The sequence below is a fragment of the Trichomycterus rosablanca genome, chromosome 9, assembly GCF_030014385.1.
Source record: "Trichomycterus rosablanca isolate fTriRos1 chromosome 9, fTriRos1.hap1, whole genome shotgun sequence".
Lineage (NCBI taxonomy): Eukaryota > Metazoa > Chordata > Actinopteri > Siluriformes > Trichomycteridae > Trichomycterus > Trichomycterus rosablanca.
This window is the reverse complement of record NC_085996.1, coordinates 14,331,895-14,352,021: the sequence shown is the minus strand read 5'-3', so window position 1 is coordinate 14,352,021 and position 20,127 is coordinate 14,331,895. Positions and strand designations below refer to the sequence as shown.

The following is a 20,127-nucleotide window of genomic DNA, read 5'->3' as shown; positions in this document are numbered from 1 at the left end:
CAGTGAGTGTAGAAACAAGGAGGTGGTCATAATGTTATGCCTAATTGGTATATATACAGTGCCTTGCAAAAGTATTCAGCCCCCTTGAACTTTTCAACCTTTTGCCACATTTCAGGCTTCAAACATAACGATATGAAATTGTAATTTTTTGTGAAGAATCAACAACAAGTGGGACACAATCGTGAAGTGGAACGAAATTTATTGGATATTTTAAACTTTTTTTAGAAATAAAAAACTGAAAAGTGGGGCGTGCAATATTATTGCGTTAATACTTTGTAGCGCCACCTTTTGCTGCGATTACAGCTGCAAGTCGCTTGGGGTATGTCTCTATCAGTTTTGCACATCGAGAGACTGAAATTTTTGCCCATTCTTCCTTGCAAAACAGCTCGAGCTCAGTGAGGTTGGATGGAGAGCGTATGTGAACAGCAGTTTTCAGCTCTTTCCACAGATTCTCGATGGGATTCAGGTCTGGACTTTGACTTGGCCATTCTAACACCTGGATACGTTTATTTGTGAACCATTCCATTGTAGATTTTGCTTTATGTTTTGGATCATTGTCTTGTTGGAAGATAAATCTCCGTCCCAGTCTCAGGTCTTTTGCAGACTGCAACAGGTTTTCTTCCAGAATGGTCCTGTATTTGGCTCCATCCATCTTCCCATCAATTTTAACCATCTTCCCTGTCCCTGCTGAAGAAAAGCAGGCCCAAACCATGATGCTGCCACCACCATGTTTGACAGTGGGGATGGTGTGTTCAGGGTGATGAGCTGTGTTGCTTTTACGCCAAACATAACGTTTTGCATTGTGGCCAAAAAGTTCGATTTTGGTTTCATCTGACCAGAGCACCTTCTTCCACATGTTTGGTGTGTCTCCCAGGTGACTTTTTATAGATATCTTTGAGAAATGGCTTTCTTCTTGCCACTCTTCCATAAAGGCCAGATTTGTGCAGTGTACGACTGATTGTGTCCTATGGACAGAGTCTCCCACCTCAGCTGTAGATCTCTGCAGTTCATTCAGAGTGATCATGGGCCTCTTGGCTGCATCTCTGATCAGTCTTCTCCTTGTTTGAGCTGAAAGTTTAGAGGGACGGCCGGGTCTTGGTAGATTTGCAGTGGTCTGATACTCCTTCCATTTCAATATGATCGCTTGCACAGTGCTCCTTGAGATGTTTAAAGCTTGGGAAATCTTTTTGTATCCAAATCCGGCTTTAAACTTCTCCACAACAGTATCTCGGACCTGCCTGGTGTGTTCCTTGGTCTTCATGATGCTCTCTGCGCTTTAAACAGAACTCTGAGACTGTCACAGAGCAGGTGCATTTATACGGAGACTTGATTACACACAGGTGGATTCTATTTATCACCATCAGTCATTTAGGTCAACATTGGATCATTCAGAGATCCTCACTGAACTTCTGGAGTGAGTTTGCTGCACTGAAAGTAAAGGGGCTGAATAATATTGCACGCCCCACTTTTTAGTTTTTTATTTCTAAAAAAAGTTTAAAATATCCAATAAATTTCGTTCCACTTCACGATTGTGTCCCACTTGTTGTTGATTCTTCACAAAAAATTACAATTTCATATCGTTATGTTTGAAGCCTGAAATGTGGCAAAAGGTTGAAAAGTGCAAGGGGGCTGAATACTTTTGCAAGGCACTGTATATACAGTGTATCACAAAAGTGAGTACACCCCTCACATTTCTGCAAATATTTCATTATATCTTTCAATGGGTCAACACTATAGACATGAAACTTGGATATAACTTAGAATAGTCAGTGTACAACTTGTATAGCGATGTAGATTTACTGTCTTCTGAAAATAACTCAACACACAGCCATTAATGTCTAAATGGCTGGCAACATAAGTGAGTACACCCCACAGTGAACATGTCCAAATTGTGCCCAAAGTGTCAATATTTTGTGTGACCACCATTATTATCCAGCACTGCCTTAACCCTCCTGGGCATGGAATTCACCAGAGCTGCACAGGTTGCTACTGGAATCCTCTTCCACTCCTCCATGATGACATCACGGAGCTGGTGGATGTTAGACACCTTGAACTCCTCCACCTTCCACTTGAGGATGCGCCACAGGTGCTCAATTGGGTTTAGTCCATCACCTTTACCTTCAGCTTCCTCAGCAAGGCAGTTGTCATCTTGGAGGTTGTGTTTGGGGTCGTTATCCTGTTGGAAAACTGCCATGAGGCCCAGTTTTCAAAGGGAGGGGATCATGCTCTGTTTCAGAATGTCACAGTACATGTTGGAATTCATGTTTCCCTCAATGAACTGCAGCTCCCCAGTGCCAGCAACACTCATGCAGCCCAAGACCATGATGCTACCACCACCATGCTTGACTGTAGGCAAGATACAGTTGTCTTGGTACTTCTCACCAGGGCGCCGCCACACATGCTGGACACCATCTGAGCCAAACAAGTTTATCTTGGTCTCGTCAGACCACAGGGCATTCCAGTAATCCATGTTCTTGGACTGCTTGTCTTCAGCAAACTGTTTGCGGGTTTTCTTGTGCATCAGCTTCCTTCTGGGATGACGACCATGCAGACCGAGTTGATGCAGTGTGCGGCGTATGGTCTAAGCACTGACAGGCTGACCTCCCACGTCTTCAACCTCTGCAGCAATGCTGGCAGCACTCATGTGTCTATTTTTTAAAGCCAACCTCTGGATTTGACGCCGAACACGTGGACTCAACTTCTTTGGTCGACCCTGGCGAAGCCTGTTCCGAGTGGAACCTGTCCTGGAAAACCGCTGTATGACCTTGGCCACCATGCTGTAGCTCAGTTTCAGGGTGTTAGCAATCTTCTTATAGCCCAGGCCATCTTTGTGGAGAGCAACAATTCTATTTCTCACATCCTCAGAGAGTTCTTTGCCATGAGGTGCCATGTTGAATATCCAGTGGCCAGTATGAGAGAATTGTACCCAAAACACCAAATTTAACAGCCCTGCTCCCCATTTACACCTGGGACCTTGACACATGACACCAGGGAGGGACAACGACACATTTGGGCACAATTTGGACATGTTCACTGTGGGGTGTACTCACTGATGTTGCCAGCCATTTAGACATTAATGGCTGTGTGTTGAGTTATTTTCAGAAGACAGTAAATCTACATCGCTATACAAGCTGTACACTGACTACTCTAAGTTATATCCAAGTTTCATGTCTATAGTGTTGTCCCATGAAAAGATATAATGAAATATTTGCAGAAATGTGAGGGGTGTACTCACTTTTGTGATACACTGTATATATATATATATATATATATATATATATATATATATATATATATATATATATATATATATTGGACTTGTTGCTGATGACAGTCTGGATGGTCCTTTTCATCTTTGGTCTGGAGCACACGGCATCCATTTTTTTCCAAAAAAGACCTGGAATGCTGATTCATCTGACCACAACACACGTTTCCACTGTGTGATGGTCCATCCTAGATGCCTCAGAGCCCAGAGAAGTCGACGCCACTTCTGATCATGGTTAACATAAGGCTTCTCTTTTGCACCGTAAAGTTTTAAGTGGCATTTGTGCATCTAACTCTGTATTGTAGTGCTTGACAAAGGTTTGCCAAAGTAATCCCTTACCCATGTGTTATATCAGCTATTGTTGAGTGGCGGTTCTTGATGCAGTGCCGTCTGAGGGATCGAAGATCACGGGCGTTCAGCCTAAGCTTGCACCCTTGGCCTTTACACATTGACATTCCCCCAGATTCTGTTGATGCATGCTCAATAATCCAGGTACACAAATCCACAAAGTTGAATCAGTTCATCTGGACACAAGTTTGTTGTAGAGATACGTTTCGTCACTCAATCCGAATGACTTCTTCAGTCTGAGCTGGTGTTGAATACCCCAACCTTATATGCAGTTGATTTGCATAACGACTGATCACTGCCCATTGCATAACAATGGAACTGGTGATCAGGTCTATATGAAATTCACAATGACCATTAATTACAATGGCCATGTGTGTCTTTCACACATGATTGGGGTTCCCTCTTCACATAGATGGCCTCTTTGACTCCACGTTCAAACCAGCGTTCCTCCTTGTCAAGGATCTGCACATCTTCATCATTAAATGAGTGGCCGTTGGCTTGCAGGTGGGTGTAAACCGCAGAGTCCTGGCCAGAAGAGGTCGATCTTCTATGTTGGGCCATCCGTTTCGCCAGTGGCTGTTTAGTTTCCCCGATGTACAGTTCCCGAAAATCCTCCCGGCACCTAACAGCATACACTACGTTACTCTGTTTGTGTCGAGGAACCCGGTCCTTAGGGTGAACTAATTGCTGGCGTAGTGTGTTCTGGGGTTTGAAAGCAACTGAAACACGGTGTTTGGAGAATATCCGTCTTAATTGTTCCGATACTCCTGCCACATACGGAATCACCAGTGGTTTGCGCTTAGACTGCGGTTGTTCTTCTCCTCCCTTTGATCCACTGGAGCTGTGTTTGGGCATTTTCCCCGCTTTTACGAATGCCCAGTTGGGATAACCACATTCATTGGAGCTTTACCCCAATCATGTGTGAAAGACACACATGGCCATTGTAATTAGTGGTCATTGTGAATTTCATATAGACCTGATCACCAGTTCCATTGTTATGCAATGGGCAGTGATCAGTCGTTATGCAAATCAACTGCATATAAGGTTGGGGTATTCAACACCAGCTCAGACTGAAGAAGTCATTCAGATTGAGTGACGAAACGTTTCTCTACAACAAACTTGTGTCCAGCTTAACTGATTCAACTTTGTGGATTCCTCCAGATTCCTTGAATTGTTTAATGATATTATACACTGTAGAGGGAGAAATATGCAAATCCCTTCCAATCTTTCTTTGAGGTACACTGGCTTCTAAATAAAAAGATAAATGTGTTTGCATGGACAAGCCAAGACTATGATGTGATAAATTCCATTTGAATTGTCTAACATCTGTAGACAATTTGACCAAAGGATCAACATCAAAATTTTAACTGAATTTCTGCAAAAGCAATTTTTCAACCATATATGTTTTAAAGCTGTGATTTTTCCCCCTTAATTAGTATTTTTATCACATTCGATGATTCATAATTATACAATTTAAACATGTAGACTAACCAGGCAGCAAAAACCATGAACCCCTACTGTTCACATAGACACAGGCTAATGCCAACAGCCCACAGCATCCAATAAAATGATTAATTGGGAGAAACTGACAAGCAGAAAAGCAACACAGAGAAAAATCACCCCCCGTCATGTGTGTATGTGGTGAAATTTGAGCCTTCGGGGCTTCTCTTGTCTTTAAACAGGGAGAAAGACTTTTAGAACCTTCAGTGAGTCACTTTAGTGTGAAGTGCTGTTGTGTAACAGTGGAAATTCAATCCAACAGTCTCTAATCTAGAGTCAGAATCATGCCGCTACAGTCCACTGCACAGCTTTCAGTGTATTACGCTGACCACTCCAGATCAAGCTTTGCCCTCAGGGAGAAACGCACAACCACTGACTTTCAATGTGTGTGTGTGTGTGTGTGTGTGTGTGTGTGTGTGTGTGTGCAGTGGAAGATAAAGCTGGAGCCATGGGCGAATAGAAATCACAGTCTTGAAGATGAAGCACTCAGGTTCATCAAGTACATCACAACGCCACAGGTAAAACATACATACTGTACACCAGTGGCTTAAATGTATAAGACCCATTTCCAGAAAGGTTGGGACACTAAAATGCAGTTAAATATAATAATAATGATAAATATAATCTCATGGACTCAGAAGCACTTTGGAAACTTGTTGTTATTTAACACAGGCCGCTGCTGCATCAAGAAGTGCAACCTGAATCTCTAGTATGCAAAGAAAGCCTTACATAAGTTCTATTTAGAAATTAGTTCACAGGGCAGAGGTACAGAACTAGTAATCAAAAGGTTGCCTGTTCAAGCCCCACTACCACCAACTTGCCACTGTTGGGCCCCTGAGCAAGGTTTTTAACCTTCAGTTGCTTGAATTGTATTCAGCCACAATTGTAAGTCACTTTGGATAAAATTTGCCATGGACTGGTAGCCTGTCCAGGGTGTTTTTGTGTGCCTTGTGCTCATTGAGAGCTGGGATAGGCTCCAGCACCACTACATGAATGTGAATGTTTACCATTGACACAGAGGTGTATGTTGGGATTTTATAGAGACATATACTGCCATTAAGGTGACGTTTTTTCCCCAGGATGTCCATGATTATTTAAGCAAGATTATGACAGGTGAGGTGTGGTTCAGCTTAGGGCTGTAATTTGAGGAAGGAGATTGGGAGATGAACTTGAGGGTTGATTAGTGGTTAGTAGTAATTACTCTACATATTTAAACCCTGTTTTGTTCCCCAGACAGACAGACAGACAGACAGACAGACAGACAGACAGACAGACAGACAGACAGACAGATAGATAGATTTCCTCCCACAGTCCAAAAACATGCCACCAGGCTAATTGGAAACACTAAATTGTCCCATAGATACCTAGCCGCTAGATGCACAAACCAGTGCATTGTAGTGCCGATTCCAAGCCCGGATGAATCGGGAGGGTTGTGTCAGGAAGGGCATCCGGCGTAAAAACTGTGCCAAATCCCGCTGGCGACCCCTAACGGGAAGAAGCCGGAAGTGCCGACCGTAACCGAAAAACGTGACCAAGGCTGAGGAACAAGAAGACAGACAGACAGACAGACAGACAGACAGACAGACAGACAGACAGACAGAGATAGATAGATAGATAGATAGATAGATAGATAGATAGATAGATAGATAGATAGATAGATAGATAGATAGATAGATAGATAGATAGATAGATAGATAGATAGATAGATAGATTAACAGATGTGCTTTGTACAATACTGTGTCGCTGTAGGTCAATAAATATAATAAAGATATATAATATGTAATATATATGTAACATGTAGTATAATAAACTGTTATGAGAGTGTCCTTTGCCTTAAATATTTACATATGTGCAAAGGCAGTGTGAGTGATCATGTTCATGAGTCTGTCCTGATAGTGTGATTGCTGTTGGTACCAACGATCTCCTGTACCATTCCTTGTTACAGCGGCGCTGGATGGGTCTGTTCCTAAAAGTGCTCCACTGTCTGACTATCAGGTCATGTAGGGGGTGTGATGTGTTGTTTAGTTGTTTAGGGTACTTTCTTTTTACATTATTATCCCTGTCTTCCAGTCTTCCAGTGTTAGATAAAATAAAAAAAGAACTTATTAATGATTTGATTTTCAGATTGTGGATCATATTTCCAGCTGAACACACAGTGTACAGAATGTTACCTACTGCTCATTTGTGTGTTGTGCAGGTGTCCTGTGAAATTGCTGATTCTTCAGTGTTATGGAGAGACGACGTGCAGGCTCAGAGATCATGGGCACTATGTTTGGATAACAGATTCAGCCTGAGTCAAAGAATCAATGCTAAACAGTGCCGAGTCTATTCACTGGGGTAAAATTCTTTCTTTATCATACTGCTGCTGTATTAAATACTGTATTTTTTAACCTTGGGGTCAGGACCTCACATAGGGTCACCTGAGATGCAGATGGGGTCACATATGAGTTATTAAAAGCATAAATATTAAGTTTTAGGCAAAGAAAACTCACTTGCTTGCTTTCTAAGACGCTTATCCTAATCAATGGGCGCAAGGCCCACTGAAACACCCTGGACAGGGGCGCCAGTCTGTCGCAGGGCAGACACACAAACACATTCACACACCCATCTGTGTGATGTGTTTTTAGTATCTCCAATTACCCTGACTGAAACCTGAGCTCTCAGAGGTAACCCATGTGGACAAGGGGAGAACATGCAAACTCCACACAGAAAGGACCCAGACTGGCACAGTGCTAAAAACACACACTGGAACCAGAGCTGGGATCTCGAATACATCGTATACAGTCTCAGCTCTGCCTTCCGGCTGGGCTGAGCTGCCACATGAACAACGATTAGCTGTTGTTTAGATAGGGGTGGGATATTAAAAAGTCGGATTGACAACACCTGCACAGAGATGGGAAAGAGTGCTGTCAGGGTGTGTCTCTCCATACACAGTGCTGATCTGCACTGCACTCGTCAAACTATAGGTGACAAAATGCATACGGCTGCTGCCCACGTGTTAGAGGGGGCGTGGGTTAGCTTCGTTCTCCTCAATCAGAGCGGGGATCGGCATTGGTGGAGAGGAAGCATGACATAATTGGGAAATTGGACACTCTAAAAGGGAGAAAAAAGGGGAAAAATGCATAAACTAAAGGACCCAGACTGCTCCACCTGGGAATCGAACCCAGGACCTTCTTGCTGTGAGGCGACAGTGCTACCCACTAAGCCTTTAAGAGTTTTAGCTCCTGTTTAAGTCTTAGTGGTGCTATTAGTCACATCTGAGAAAGCAAAGGTGAGATAGGGTTTCCCCATCTTTGTTGCTACAACAGGGACTTCTGTTGTCTTGTCGAGATGCCATGGGTTACAGTCAGTAATTGTATAACCAGAAAGTTGATCTATATGAAAGAAATGGCTTATAAAATAATCAACGAATGCACATACCAGATAGGTATACAGTAAGGAAAATAAGTATTTGATCCCCTGCTGATTTTGTAAGTTTACCCCCTTACAAAGACTTGAACAGTCTATAATTTTTATGGAAGGTTTATTTTAACAGAGAGAGACAGAATATCAACAAAAAATCCAGAAAAAAAACATTAAATAAAAGTTATAAATTAATTTGTATTTAATTAAGGGAAATAAGTATTTGATCCCCTACCAACCAGCAAGAATTCTGACCCCCACAGACCGGTTATGTGCCCATGAGTGAGGGGTGTCAAGCAATCCAGATGTTCAGGCTGGTGATGAAATATTGGCCAAACAAGAATGCCAAACAAGAATGAGGAATTTTAAAACTGATTATATTATATACAGTGTATCACAAAAGTGAGTACACCCCTCACATTTTTGCAAATATTTGATTATATCTTTTCATGGGACAACACTATAGACATGAAACTTGGATATAACTTAGAGTAGTCAGTGTACAGCTTGTATAGCAGTGTAGATTTACTGTCTTCTGAAAATAACTCAACACAAAGCCATTAATGTCTAAATAGCTGGCAACATAAGTGAGTACACCCCACAGTGAACATGTCCAAATTGTGCCCAAATGTGTCGTTGTCCCTCCCTGGTGTCATGTGTCAAGGTCCCAGGTGTAAATGGGGAGCAGGGCTGTTAAATTTGGTGTTTTGGGTACAATTCTCTCATACTGGCCACTGGATATTCAACATGGCACCTCATGGCAAAGAACTCTCTGAGGATGTGAGAAATAGAATTGTTGCTCTCCACAAAGATGGCCTGGGCTATAAGAAGATTGCTAACACCCTGAAACTGAGCTACAGCATGGTGGCCAAGGTCATACAGCGGTTTTCCAGGACAGGTTCCACTCGGAACAGGCTTCGCCAGGGTCGACCAAAGAAGTTGAGTCCACATGTTCGGCGTCATATCCAGAGGTTGGCTTTAAAAAATAGACACATGAGTGCTGCCAGCATTGCTGCAGAGGTTGAAGACGTGGGAGGTCAGCCTGTCAGTGCTCAGACCATACGCCGCACACTGCATCAACTCGGTCTGCATGGTCGTCATCCCAGAAGGAAGCTGACGCACAAGAAAGCCAGCAAACAGTTTGCTGAAGACAAGCAGTCCAAGAACATGGATTACTGGAATGCCCTGTGGTCTGACGAGACCAAGATAAACTTGTTTGGCTCAGATGGTGTCCAGCATGTGTGGCGGCGCCCTGGTGAGAAGTACCAAGACAACTGTATCTTGCCTACAGTCAAGCATGGTGGTGGTAGCATCATGGTCTTGGGCTGCATGAGTGTTGCTGGCACTGGGGAGCTGCAGTTCATTGAGGGAAACATGAATTCCAACATGTACTGTGACATTCTGAAACAGAGCATGATCCCCTACCTTCGAAAACTGGGCCTCATGGCAGTTTTCCAACAGGATAACGACCCCAAACACAACCTCCAAGATGACAACTGCCTTGCTGAGGAAGCTGAAGGTAAAGGTGATGGACTAAACCCAATTGAGCACCTGTGGCGCATCCTCAAGTGGAAGGTGGAGGAGTTTAAGGTGTCTAACATCCACCAGCTCCGTGATGTCATCATGGAGGAGTGGAAGAGGATTCCAGTAGCAACCTGTGCAGCTCTAGTGAATTCCATGCCCAGGAGGGTTAAGGCAGTGCTGGATAATAATGGTGGTCACACAAAATATTGACACTTTGGGCACAATTTGGACATGTTCACTGTGGGGTGTACTCACTTATGTTGCCAGCCATTTAGACATTAATGGCTGTGTGTTGAGTTATTTTCAGAAGACAGTAAATCTACACTGCTATACAAGTTGTACACTGACTACTCTAAGTTATATCCAAGTTTCATGTCTATAGTGTTGTCCCATGAAAAGATATAATGAAATATTTGCAGAAATGTGAGGGGTGTACTCACTTTTGTGATACACTGTACATTCACTACGGTTAGATTACCTAAACAGACAAATACATAAGAATTTCCATTTAAGGACAATATATGTACACCGATCAGCCATAACATTAAAACCACCACCTCACTGTCCATTTTATCAGCTCCACTTACCATATAGAAGCACTTCGTAGTTCTACAATTACTAACTGTATCCATCTGTTTCTCTACATACTTTATAGCCTGTTTACACAGAAGACATTGTTTTTTAAACAGGGTTGTGAAATAATTAGGCTCTTCCTATAAGTAATATGAGCAGTTGCTTAAAGACACCAAGCCACCAAGGGACAGTCAGTAATTGTAGAACTACAAAGTGCTTCTATATAGTAAGTGGAGCTGATAAAATGGACAGTGAGTGTAGAAACAAGTTATGGCTGATCAGTATATTATGACCTATATTATAACATTATGACCACCTTCCTAATATTGTTTTGGTCCCCAAAACAGCACTGACCCGTCTAGGCATGGACTCCACTAGACCCCTGAAGGTGTGCTGTGGTAACTGGCACCAATATGTTAGCAGCAGATCCTTTAACTCCTGTAAGTTGTGAGGTGGGGCCTCCATGGATCAGACTTGTTTGTCCAGCACATCCCACAGATGCTCGATTGGATTGAGATCTGGGGAATTTGGAGGCCAAGGCAACACCTCAAACTGGTCGTTGTGCTCCTCAAAACATTCCTGAAGCATTTCTGCTTTGTGGCAGGGAGCATTATCCTGCTGAAAGAGGCCACAGCCAAGGACTTTGACGTGCCCATTATTGGCGCTTTCGGTGGTGGACAGGGGTCAGCATCGGCAGACTGGTGTGCGGCTATGCAGCCCCATATGCAACACACTGTGATGCACTGTGTATTCTGACACCTCTCTATCAGAACCAGCATTAACTTCTTCAGCAATTTGAGCTACAGTAGCTTCTCTGTTGGATTGGACCACACGGGCCAGCCTTCGCTCCCCACATGCATCAGTGACCCATGGCTGGTTTACCACTGTTCCTTACTTGGACCACTTTTGATAGATACTGACCACTGCAGGGAACACCCCACAAGAGCTGCAGTTTTGGAGATGATTTGACCCAGACGTCTAGTTATCACAATTTGGTCCTTGTCAAACTCGCTCAAATCCTTACGCTTGTTCAAAAATGTTCACTTGCTGTCCCACCCATATATACTGTATAAACTTTACTAAGTAAAAGCATACCTAGATAACAAAAACAATGATGAAAATGTGTACATAATTGATCTAAGTGGTCATTAACATATAAACATATTACACGATCTTGATAGATGGGAATAGTTTCTTTAAGATCTTGTAGAACCTCATGGTTATTCTTACTCACTTAATTAAACACACTCAGACACACACACACACACACACACACACACACACACACTTTTTCTACAAGGTCACCTGTCTGGAATTTTGCCAGCTATGCAGGATAGCTCCTTCTCTGGAATCTCTCACATTTCCAGCTGCCAACTCAGCAGCTTCTTCAGCCAATATCTAAAGTACTAGACCCTTCTCAGTCTAGTCATTTCCATTCATTATTATTATTGCAATGTTCATTACCATAATAGCATTATACCCACACCAACAAGGATGTCCAAGTTAGCACATGCCATCAAGGCTGCCAACCATATCTTTTTACCATCCAGCTGCAGATTTTTTATCAGGGCCTTAATGTGTACAGAGGAGCACACTAGGATCTTTGTATTCCTTCACCACTCATGTTTATTACTGTCTAAATAACTACGTAGACAGTATGAGTTGCAGAAGCAAGGATGTAATGATAAAGCCATTCCTAACTCAGACACAATCAACTGTGTCTTTAGTTTAGGCCCTTTAGATCAGAGAAGTGGCCCTCAACCCTGGTTCTCTACACCGTATTAGGCTGCTGAAGCATTTGAGTGCCCATAAACACTGTTTTTTCTGCATAGTGTGTGAAGGGGTTTTATACTGTCCTGTTTAATATGTGCACAAGTGTTAAACAATTAACCGAATTATTGTTTCTATGGTATTTAAGTCAAACTTTATTAACATTTGTGTTATACAGACCCTATATTGATATATTGTAATATATCAATTATATTAAGGAAATTATATGCTTTCAATTTTGCAGCAACAGTTTACCCAGGTAGTACAATATTGTGGCTGAAAAGATCAAGATCAAGATTTTTTATTGTCAGTTCACCGCATGTCCAAGACATACAGTAGAATTGTGATATTGTTTCTCTCTTCCCCATACAAACAAGAAAATAAAGAAACATAAACTATATAGAAAAAAACATTTACTATATAACCAATGTGCAAAGTGGCAAGCACAGTTCTTTACAGTGCAGTAATACTAAATAAACAACAACTGAGGTAGAGTTCTTGTGTTAGTGAGTAGGGGTGTGTTACAGTGCAGGGGCAGGGGGCAAAGGGGGTAGGTAGTGGACAGAGTTCAGCATCCGGACGGCCTGGTGGATAAAACTGTTCAGCAGCCTCCAGAACCCTTTCCCTGAGGGCAGGAGGTTGAAGAATGAGTGTAGATGGTGGGAGGTGTCACTGGGGATGCGGATGGCGCTGCGGGTGAGGCGGGAGTTGTAAATGTCTGAAAGGGAGGGCAGAGTGGCACCGATGATCTTGCTGGCTGTGTTCACTATTGCATTGCAGTGTCCTCTGGCAGGAGGCAGTACAGCCTCCGTACTACGTGGTGATACAGCTGGAGAGGACACTCTAACTGGTTCCAGGGGAAAAGCTACAAACAACATGTCCTAATGGGAAAATACACATGATTCTACCACCGCTGTATTTTACAGTGTTGCCTGCAACTTTTGTGCCTTTTATTATATTTACACTAAAATATTACAGTGGTACCTTGTAACTCGACGTCCCCTGAATCTTTGAAACACGACGCCCTTCGTCTAGAAATTTGTACCTTTAAACCCTTGTGTGCAAGAACTTGTCTGGCTCGCGTAGGCCGCTTTGCGCAGCAAAACAAAGGGGTGAGCGATGTAAACAAAGTGTTAGGGCACATTCACATTAGAATTGTTTATATACCGCAAAACTCGCGAGCCCAACGTGGCAAAAGTGCATGGTCCGTGCCACTTAGGGAAACGCAGCGGCAAGCTAAGCAGCATAGCCACAATCCATAAAAAACAACGGCACAGCCGAGGCAAAAGCGGTTTTGCTTCTCATGTGAGTGCACCTTTACTGAACTCGCTAAGGAATACAGTATTCCAAGATCTCCACGATTAAGAAGAATAATAAAACAATAAAGAAGTAAAGTATTTTTAAAACCAATGGTTTTAACTGTTTCTTAATTGTATTTCAGTGTTTTTATATTATATTTGTGTTATTTTTAGTGTATGAGTGTCAAAAACAACCCCATTATTTTACATTAGCCTAAAATATATGCAGTATCACGGGACCATGGAACGAATTAACAGGTTTCCCATACATCCTTATGGGGAAAAAAATACCTTGAAACTCAACGTGTTTTAAACTCGACGCCAGAACCAATTGACGTCGAGTTTCACGGTACCACCACTTAGAATTTAAGCTGATTGGGTCTAGACGTTGTCTTTTAGTTGCATGCGTACATGGAGGGTTATACAAACATTTTATTTTTTATTTATTTTCATGCTTTACCACCGCTTCATCCTAGTCAGGGTCACGGTGGGTCAGTTTTTCCCATAATCACTGCTTGCAATGAAGTAACAACCCAAGCACAGGATGGCAATACACCAGAGGCATTGGCCAACTCACCCCTCCTCGGATAGAGCCAATCATGTCTGTATATCTGTATGTCAGCCACCGACCTGGTGGCACGGTGGCTCAGTGGGTAGCACTGTCGCCTCACAGCAAGAAGGTCTCCAGGTGGGGTGGTCCAGGTCGTTTCTGTGTGGAGCTTGCATGTTCTCCCTGTGTCTGCGTGGATTTACTCCAGGAGCTCCGGTTTCCTCCCACAGTCCATGACTGTGTTTGACATTGAACCTGTGAATTGATTAATCTTGTGTAACGAGTAACTACCATTTCCATCATGAATGTAACCAACCCACCCACTTTTCCAGATATAGGTCATTGGGAATTTGATCCCTGGATCCCAGCAGTAGTGGGTTAGAGGAATTTACTGCTGTGCCATTCAAGCTCCACAAACTGTAAAATGATTATGGTCTGGAATGCTAATGGGTGTTCCCACATTACTTTTATTGCTGGTTGCTAGGGGTTATTTGGTACCACCGGTTGTAAAAATGGTCATCTAGCAGAAAGATCCTTTATGGAAATGTGAACAACCCAAAACTAGATGAGGTGTGGTCATATAATACCACACCAACTGCTGGCCATCTTTACATTAATGCTCATGGCTTTCGAATTAAATGTCCAACAAGCTCATGGTCAGATGTCCATATTCTTTTGGCCCTGTGTCGTATTTAGTCTTTAGATCAGAAGCCAAAAATCAACAACATCCAGAAACGCCACCCCAAGGATGCACTGAGGGAAAGTAGAAACATGTGAAGTTATTATAATTGTATTGCAAGATCAGAAGCCAGCATCTGTCACCACATTGTGGTGTGTTTGTGCCAACATAATGGGCAATTTGCACATCTGTGAAGGCACCATTTATTCTAAGGGGTCCATATCGACATTGGAGTAACATATGCTGCCTTATATCAAAATGGGAAAACAAATTTCACTTGGTGTTCTCAGTTACCAAATGTTTACAAAATGTTAAATGGGAAATTTATGTAAGCCATCAAGTTTAAGTTTATATATACAACCCCAAATTAGAAAAAAGTTGGGACAGTATGGACAATGCAAATAAAATAAAAATGCAGTGTTCCTTACATTTACTTTGACATTTATTTGACTGCAGACAGTTTGAACCCAAGATATTTCATGTTTTGTCTGGGACGGGGGCAATTTAGGGCTAGTAATGAGATAAAAAAAACTAAATAATGATGTGATTCCAAACAGGTGATGTCAACAGGTGATTGTAATCATGGTTTGGTACAAAAGCAGCATCCAGGAAAGGCTGAGTCTCTGATGAGCAAAGGTGATCAGAGGATCTCCAGTTTGTCCACAAATGTGTGAGAAAATGATTGAAATGTTTACAAACAATAACCCTCAAAGACAGATTGGAAGGGATTTGCATATTTCTCCCTCTACAGTGCATAATATCATTAAACCATTCAAGGAATCAGGAGGAATTTCAGTGCGTAAAGGCCAAGGTTGCAAGCTTAAGCTTAACTCCCATGATCTTCCATCCCTCAGACGGCACTGCATCAAGAACCGCCACTCAACAATAGCTGATATAACCACATGGGTGAGGGATTACTTTGGCAAACCTTTGTCAAGCACTACAATACAGAGTTACATGCACAAATGCCACTTAAAACTTTACTGTGCAACAAAGAAGCCTTATGTTAACCATGTCCAGAAGCGGCATCGACTTCTCTGGGCTCGGCGGCATCTAGGATGAACCATCACACAATGGCCTGCCTGCAGTCCTGACCTGTCCCCAATAGAGAATGTGTGGAGAATTTTGAAACGATAAATGTGACGACGACCCCATCTTCAAGTGTGGTAAAAAGGAATGGCAACATTACAAAGTGGTAAATGCTTTACTGTCCCAACTTTTTATGGAATGTGTTGCAGGCCTGAAATGCAGAAATGGATGTTTATTAATAAATGAAATGAAGTTGAGCAGATAAAACATGAAATATCTCAGGTTCATCCTGTCTGCAATCAAATAAAAGTCAAAGTAAATGTAAGAAACTCTTTGCATTTCCCATGCTGTTCCAACTTTTTCTAATTTGGGGTTGTAAGAGAGTTTCAATATATTAAAGTCTTTTACTGTTTATTTTTTTTAGGTTAGGAGAGGAGGACAAGCAGTTGGAGAAACTTTTGGCTAAGGCAGGTTGCGAGGTGCACTGTTTTGACCCCAGCATTAAAGAGGCTCACCTGCAGGACTCTGACATGTGGCTTCATCGATTGTCAGTAGACTGGAGAGACCCAAACCCTGCCATGGCTCAGAGGCAGCATGGTGGCACCAAAAAGCTTGCCGCTATCCTCAACCACTATGGGCACAGACAGGTAATAACAGTCCACCACTGTGAGGAAAACACTTAGAATATTGTGTTGTCATATTAATTGGATATATGCAATTTCCCATTCCTAATGGAGGAATATGCTATGCTCTATACCACTCAAAGGGTGGGATAGGTACAGACAAAAGGAGTCCCTGTTGTAGCCATTCAAAAAATCACAACCTTGTTTGCGGATCTGCTATTGGTCGACTGGGCGCCCTCTAGCAGGCATAATTGGTCAATGTCTGTAGCAGACAAAATTAGCTTCCAGTCTGCTGGGTGGGAAAGTCCGGACTAAGGGTTGGGGTTATGATTAATGCTGTGTAAGGAACTTTGTTGCCCAGGGTGCTTATACATAAAGTGGAGGAGCATATTTCATAAGAATTGGGACACAATTGGGACATTGTGGACATTGTGCCCAAATCTTGGAAAATTAATTCCTGACCTAAGTGGGCACACATTTCCACAGTCATACTCCAAAATGTTGTGAAAAGCCTTCTTAAAAAAGTGGAGGCTCATGTAGCCACAAAGATGTTGGGTGGTCAACTTTAAGGTACTGGACTAGTGATCTAAAGGTTGCCGGTTAAAACCCTCACAGCTGGCCGCTCAGGTGGCGCAGTGGTAAAAACACACGCTGGAACCAGAGCTCGAATACATCGTCTCTAATATCAGTTCTGCCTGCCGGCTAAGGCTGAACGTGAACAACGATTGGCCTGTTGTTCAGATATGGGTGGGGTTAAGCCGGATAGGGTCTCTCTCTGTCTCATAACTAATGCAATTGCGACCTCTGCTGGCTGATTGATGGTACCTGCACAGAGATGAGAAAAGAGTGCTGTCAGGGTGTGTCTCTCCGTACACAGTGCTGAGCTGCACTGCACGTGGGTTAGCTTCGTTCTCCTCAATCTGAGTGGGGATTGGCATTGGTGGAGAGGAAGCATGACGCAATCGGGCAATTGGACGCCCTCACAGCTGCCAAGTTGCCACTGTTGGGCTCCTGATCAAGGCTCTAAACACTCAATTTGGACGGATAGTAGTGTTTAATAGTGTTAAAATGTAAATGTCATAAATGTAAATGAAAATCAATATTATTAAATGATTTTGGAATCTAACAACTATATACAACATGCTTACAGTCAAGTGTCCGTATTACCTTGGCCACATAGTGTACGTTTGGTTCTTTAGAACGTTTTTAGACCCTTTTTTGTGTTGCAAATTTAATACTGAACAGAAAAGACTGTCAGATGGCCAACACTAGAAAGATTCAAGGCTGTGTGTGCCAAGCTTTCAATTCAAAATCATTTAGGCCACTGTGGTCCAGGATGCACTAAAAACAATGTCAGAATTAGCAGAGATCCACAAACAAATCCTGACTGTGAAGTGTACATTGTGGGTCCTTATAGATCCAGGAGTGAGCCTTTCCAGACTACAGTTAATTGGTTCCGAATGGCTGTTCTTAAGTCAAAATGTTCGTTATAATAATGTAATAATGTAAATAGAATTCATCCATGCCAGACCTCCCAAACCACCCCCTTACCTAACCTTTCTTATGTCTTATTTGGTCTTTTTTGTTATAAATACAAGTATATTTTCCCTTAAATCCTAAATAATAGACATTCCTGTACTAAACAATAATAAACAACAATACACAGTAGTACTGTACGTAAAAAAACACCACATTTCAGTAGAGTACGTGTGCTTTACCATACACCATAATACATTTCCTCCTTTTTTATAAATGTAATTTTAATATAGAATTTTACAAAATATAAAGAAAACACCGAATAAAACAGCATCCGCTGTCCGAATGTTCACTCAATGTATATACAGTATCTCACAAAAGTGAGTACACTCCTCACATTTCTGCAAATATTTTATTGTATCTTTTCATGGGACAACACTATAGAAATGAAACTTGGATATAACTTAGAGTAGTCAGTGTACAGCTTGTATAGCAGTATAGATTTACTGTCTTCTAAAAATAACTCAACACACATCCATTAATGTCTAAATAGCTGGCAACATAAGTGAGTACACCCCACAGTGAACATGTCCAAATTGTGCCCAAAGTGTCAATATTTTGTGTGACCAGCCTTAACCCTCTTGGGCATGGAATTCACCAGAGCTGCACAGGTTGCTACTGGAATCCTCTTCCACTCCTCCATGATGACATCACAGAGCTGGTGGATGTTAGACACCTCGAACTCCTCCACCTTCCACTTGAGGATGCCCCACAGGTGCACAATTGGGTTTAGTCCATCACCTTTACCTTCAGCTTCCTCAGCAAGGCAGTTGCCATCTTGGAGGTTGTGTTTGGGGTCGTTATCGTGTTGAAAAACTGCCATGCGACTCAATTTTCGAAGGGAGGGGATCATGCTCTGTTTCAGAATGTCACAGTACATGTTGGAATTCATGTTTCCCTCAACGAACTGCAGCTCCCCAGTGCCGGCAGCACTCATGCAGCCCAAGACCATGATGCTGCCACCACCATGCTTGACTGTAGGCAAGATACAGTTGTCTTGGTACTCCTCACCAGGGCGCCGCCACACATGCTGGACACCATCTGAGCCAGACAAGTTTATCTTGGTCTCGTCAGACCACAGGGCATTCCAGTTATCCATGTTCTTGGACTGCTTGTCTTCAGCAAACTGTTTGCGGGCTTTCTTGTGCGCCAGCTTCCTTCTGAAATGACGACCATGCATACCGAGTTGATGCAGTGTGCGGCGTATGGTCTGAGCACTGACAGGCTGACCTCCCACATCTTTAACCTCTGCAGCAATACTGGCAGCACTCATGTGTCTATTTTTTAAAGCCACCCTCTGGATATGACGCTGAACACGTGGACTCAACTTCTTTGGTCGACCCTGGCAAAGCCTGTTCCGAGTGGAACCTGTCCTGGAAAAGCGCTGTGTGACCTTGGCCACTGTGCTGTAGCTCAGTTTCAGGGTGCTAGCAATCTTCTTATAGCCTAGGCCATCTTGGAGAGCAACAATTCTATTTCTCACATCCTCAGAGAGTTCTTTGTCATGAGGTGCCATGTTGAATATCCAGTGGCCAGTATGAGAGTACCCAAAACACCAAATTTAACAGCCCTGCTCCCCATTCACACCTGGAACCTTGACACAGGACACCAGGGAGGGACAACGACACATTTGGGCACAATTTGGACATGTTCACTGTGGGGTGTACTCACTTATGTTGCCAGCCATTTAGACATTAATGGCTGTGTGTTGAGTTATTTTCAGAAGACAGTAAATCTACACTGCTATACAAGCTGTACACTGACTACTCTAAGTTATATCCAAGTTTCATTTCTACAGTGTTGTCCCATGAAAATATATAATAAAATATTTGCAAAAATGTGAGGAGTGTACTCACTTTTGTGAGATACTGTATTTCCACAAGGTTTAGGAGTGTGTTTATGGGAATTTTTGACAGAAGTGCATTTGTGAGCATGAGAAAGACTGGCTCGCAGTCTCCGCTCTAATTCATCTCAAAGGTGTTCTATCGGGTTGAGGTCAGGACTTTGTGCAGGCCAGTCAAGTTCTTCCA

At 42.6% G+C, this 20,127-nt stretch overlaps 1 protein-coding gene across 1 annotated transcript in view; it reads left to right on the top strand.

Moving 5' to 3' along the window:
- Positions 1-20,127, top strand: part of mettl24 (methyltransferase like 24) — a 35,688-nt gene that overhangs the window by 12,442 nt on the left and 3,119 nt on the right. The window contains exons 2-4 of the mRNA XM_063002465.1: positions 5,542-5,631; positions 7,311-7,450; positions 16,363-16,585. Of these exons, the coding sequence (XP_062858535.1) occupies positions 5,542-5,631; positions 7,311-7,450; positions 16,363-16,585 (453 nt within the window). The remainder of the gene's footprint in view (positions 1-5,541; positions 5,632-7,310; positions 7,451-16,362; positions 16,586-20,127) is intronic.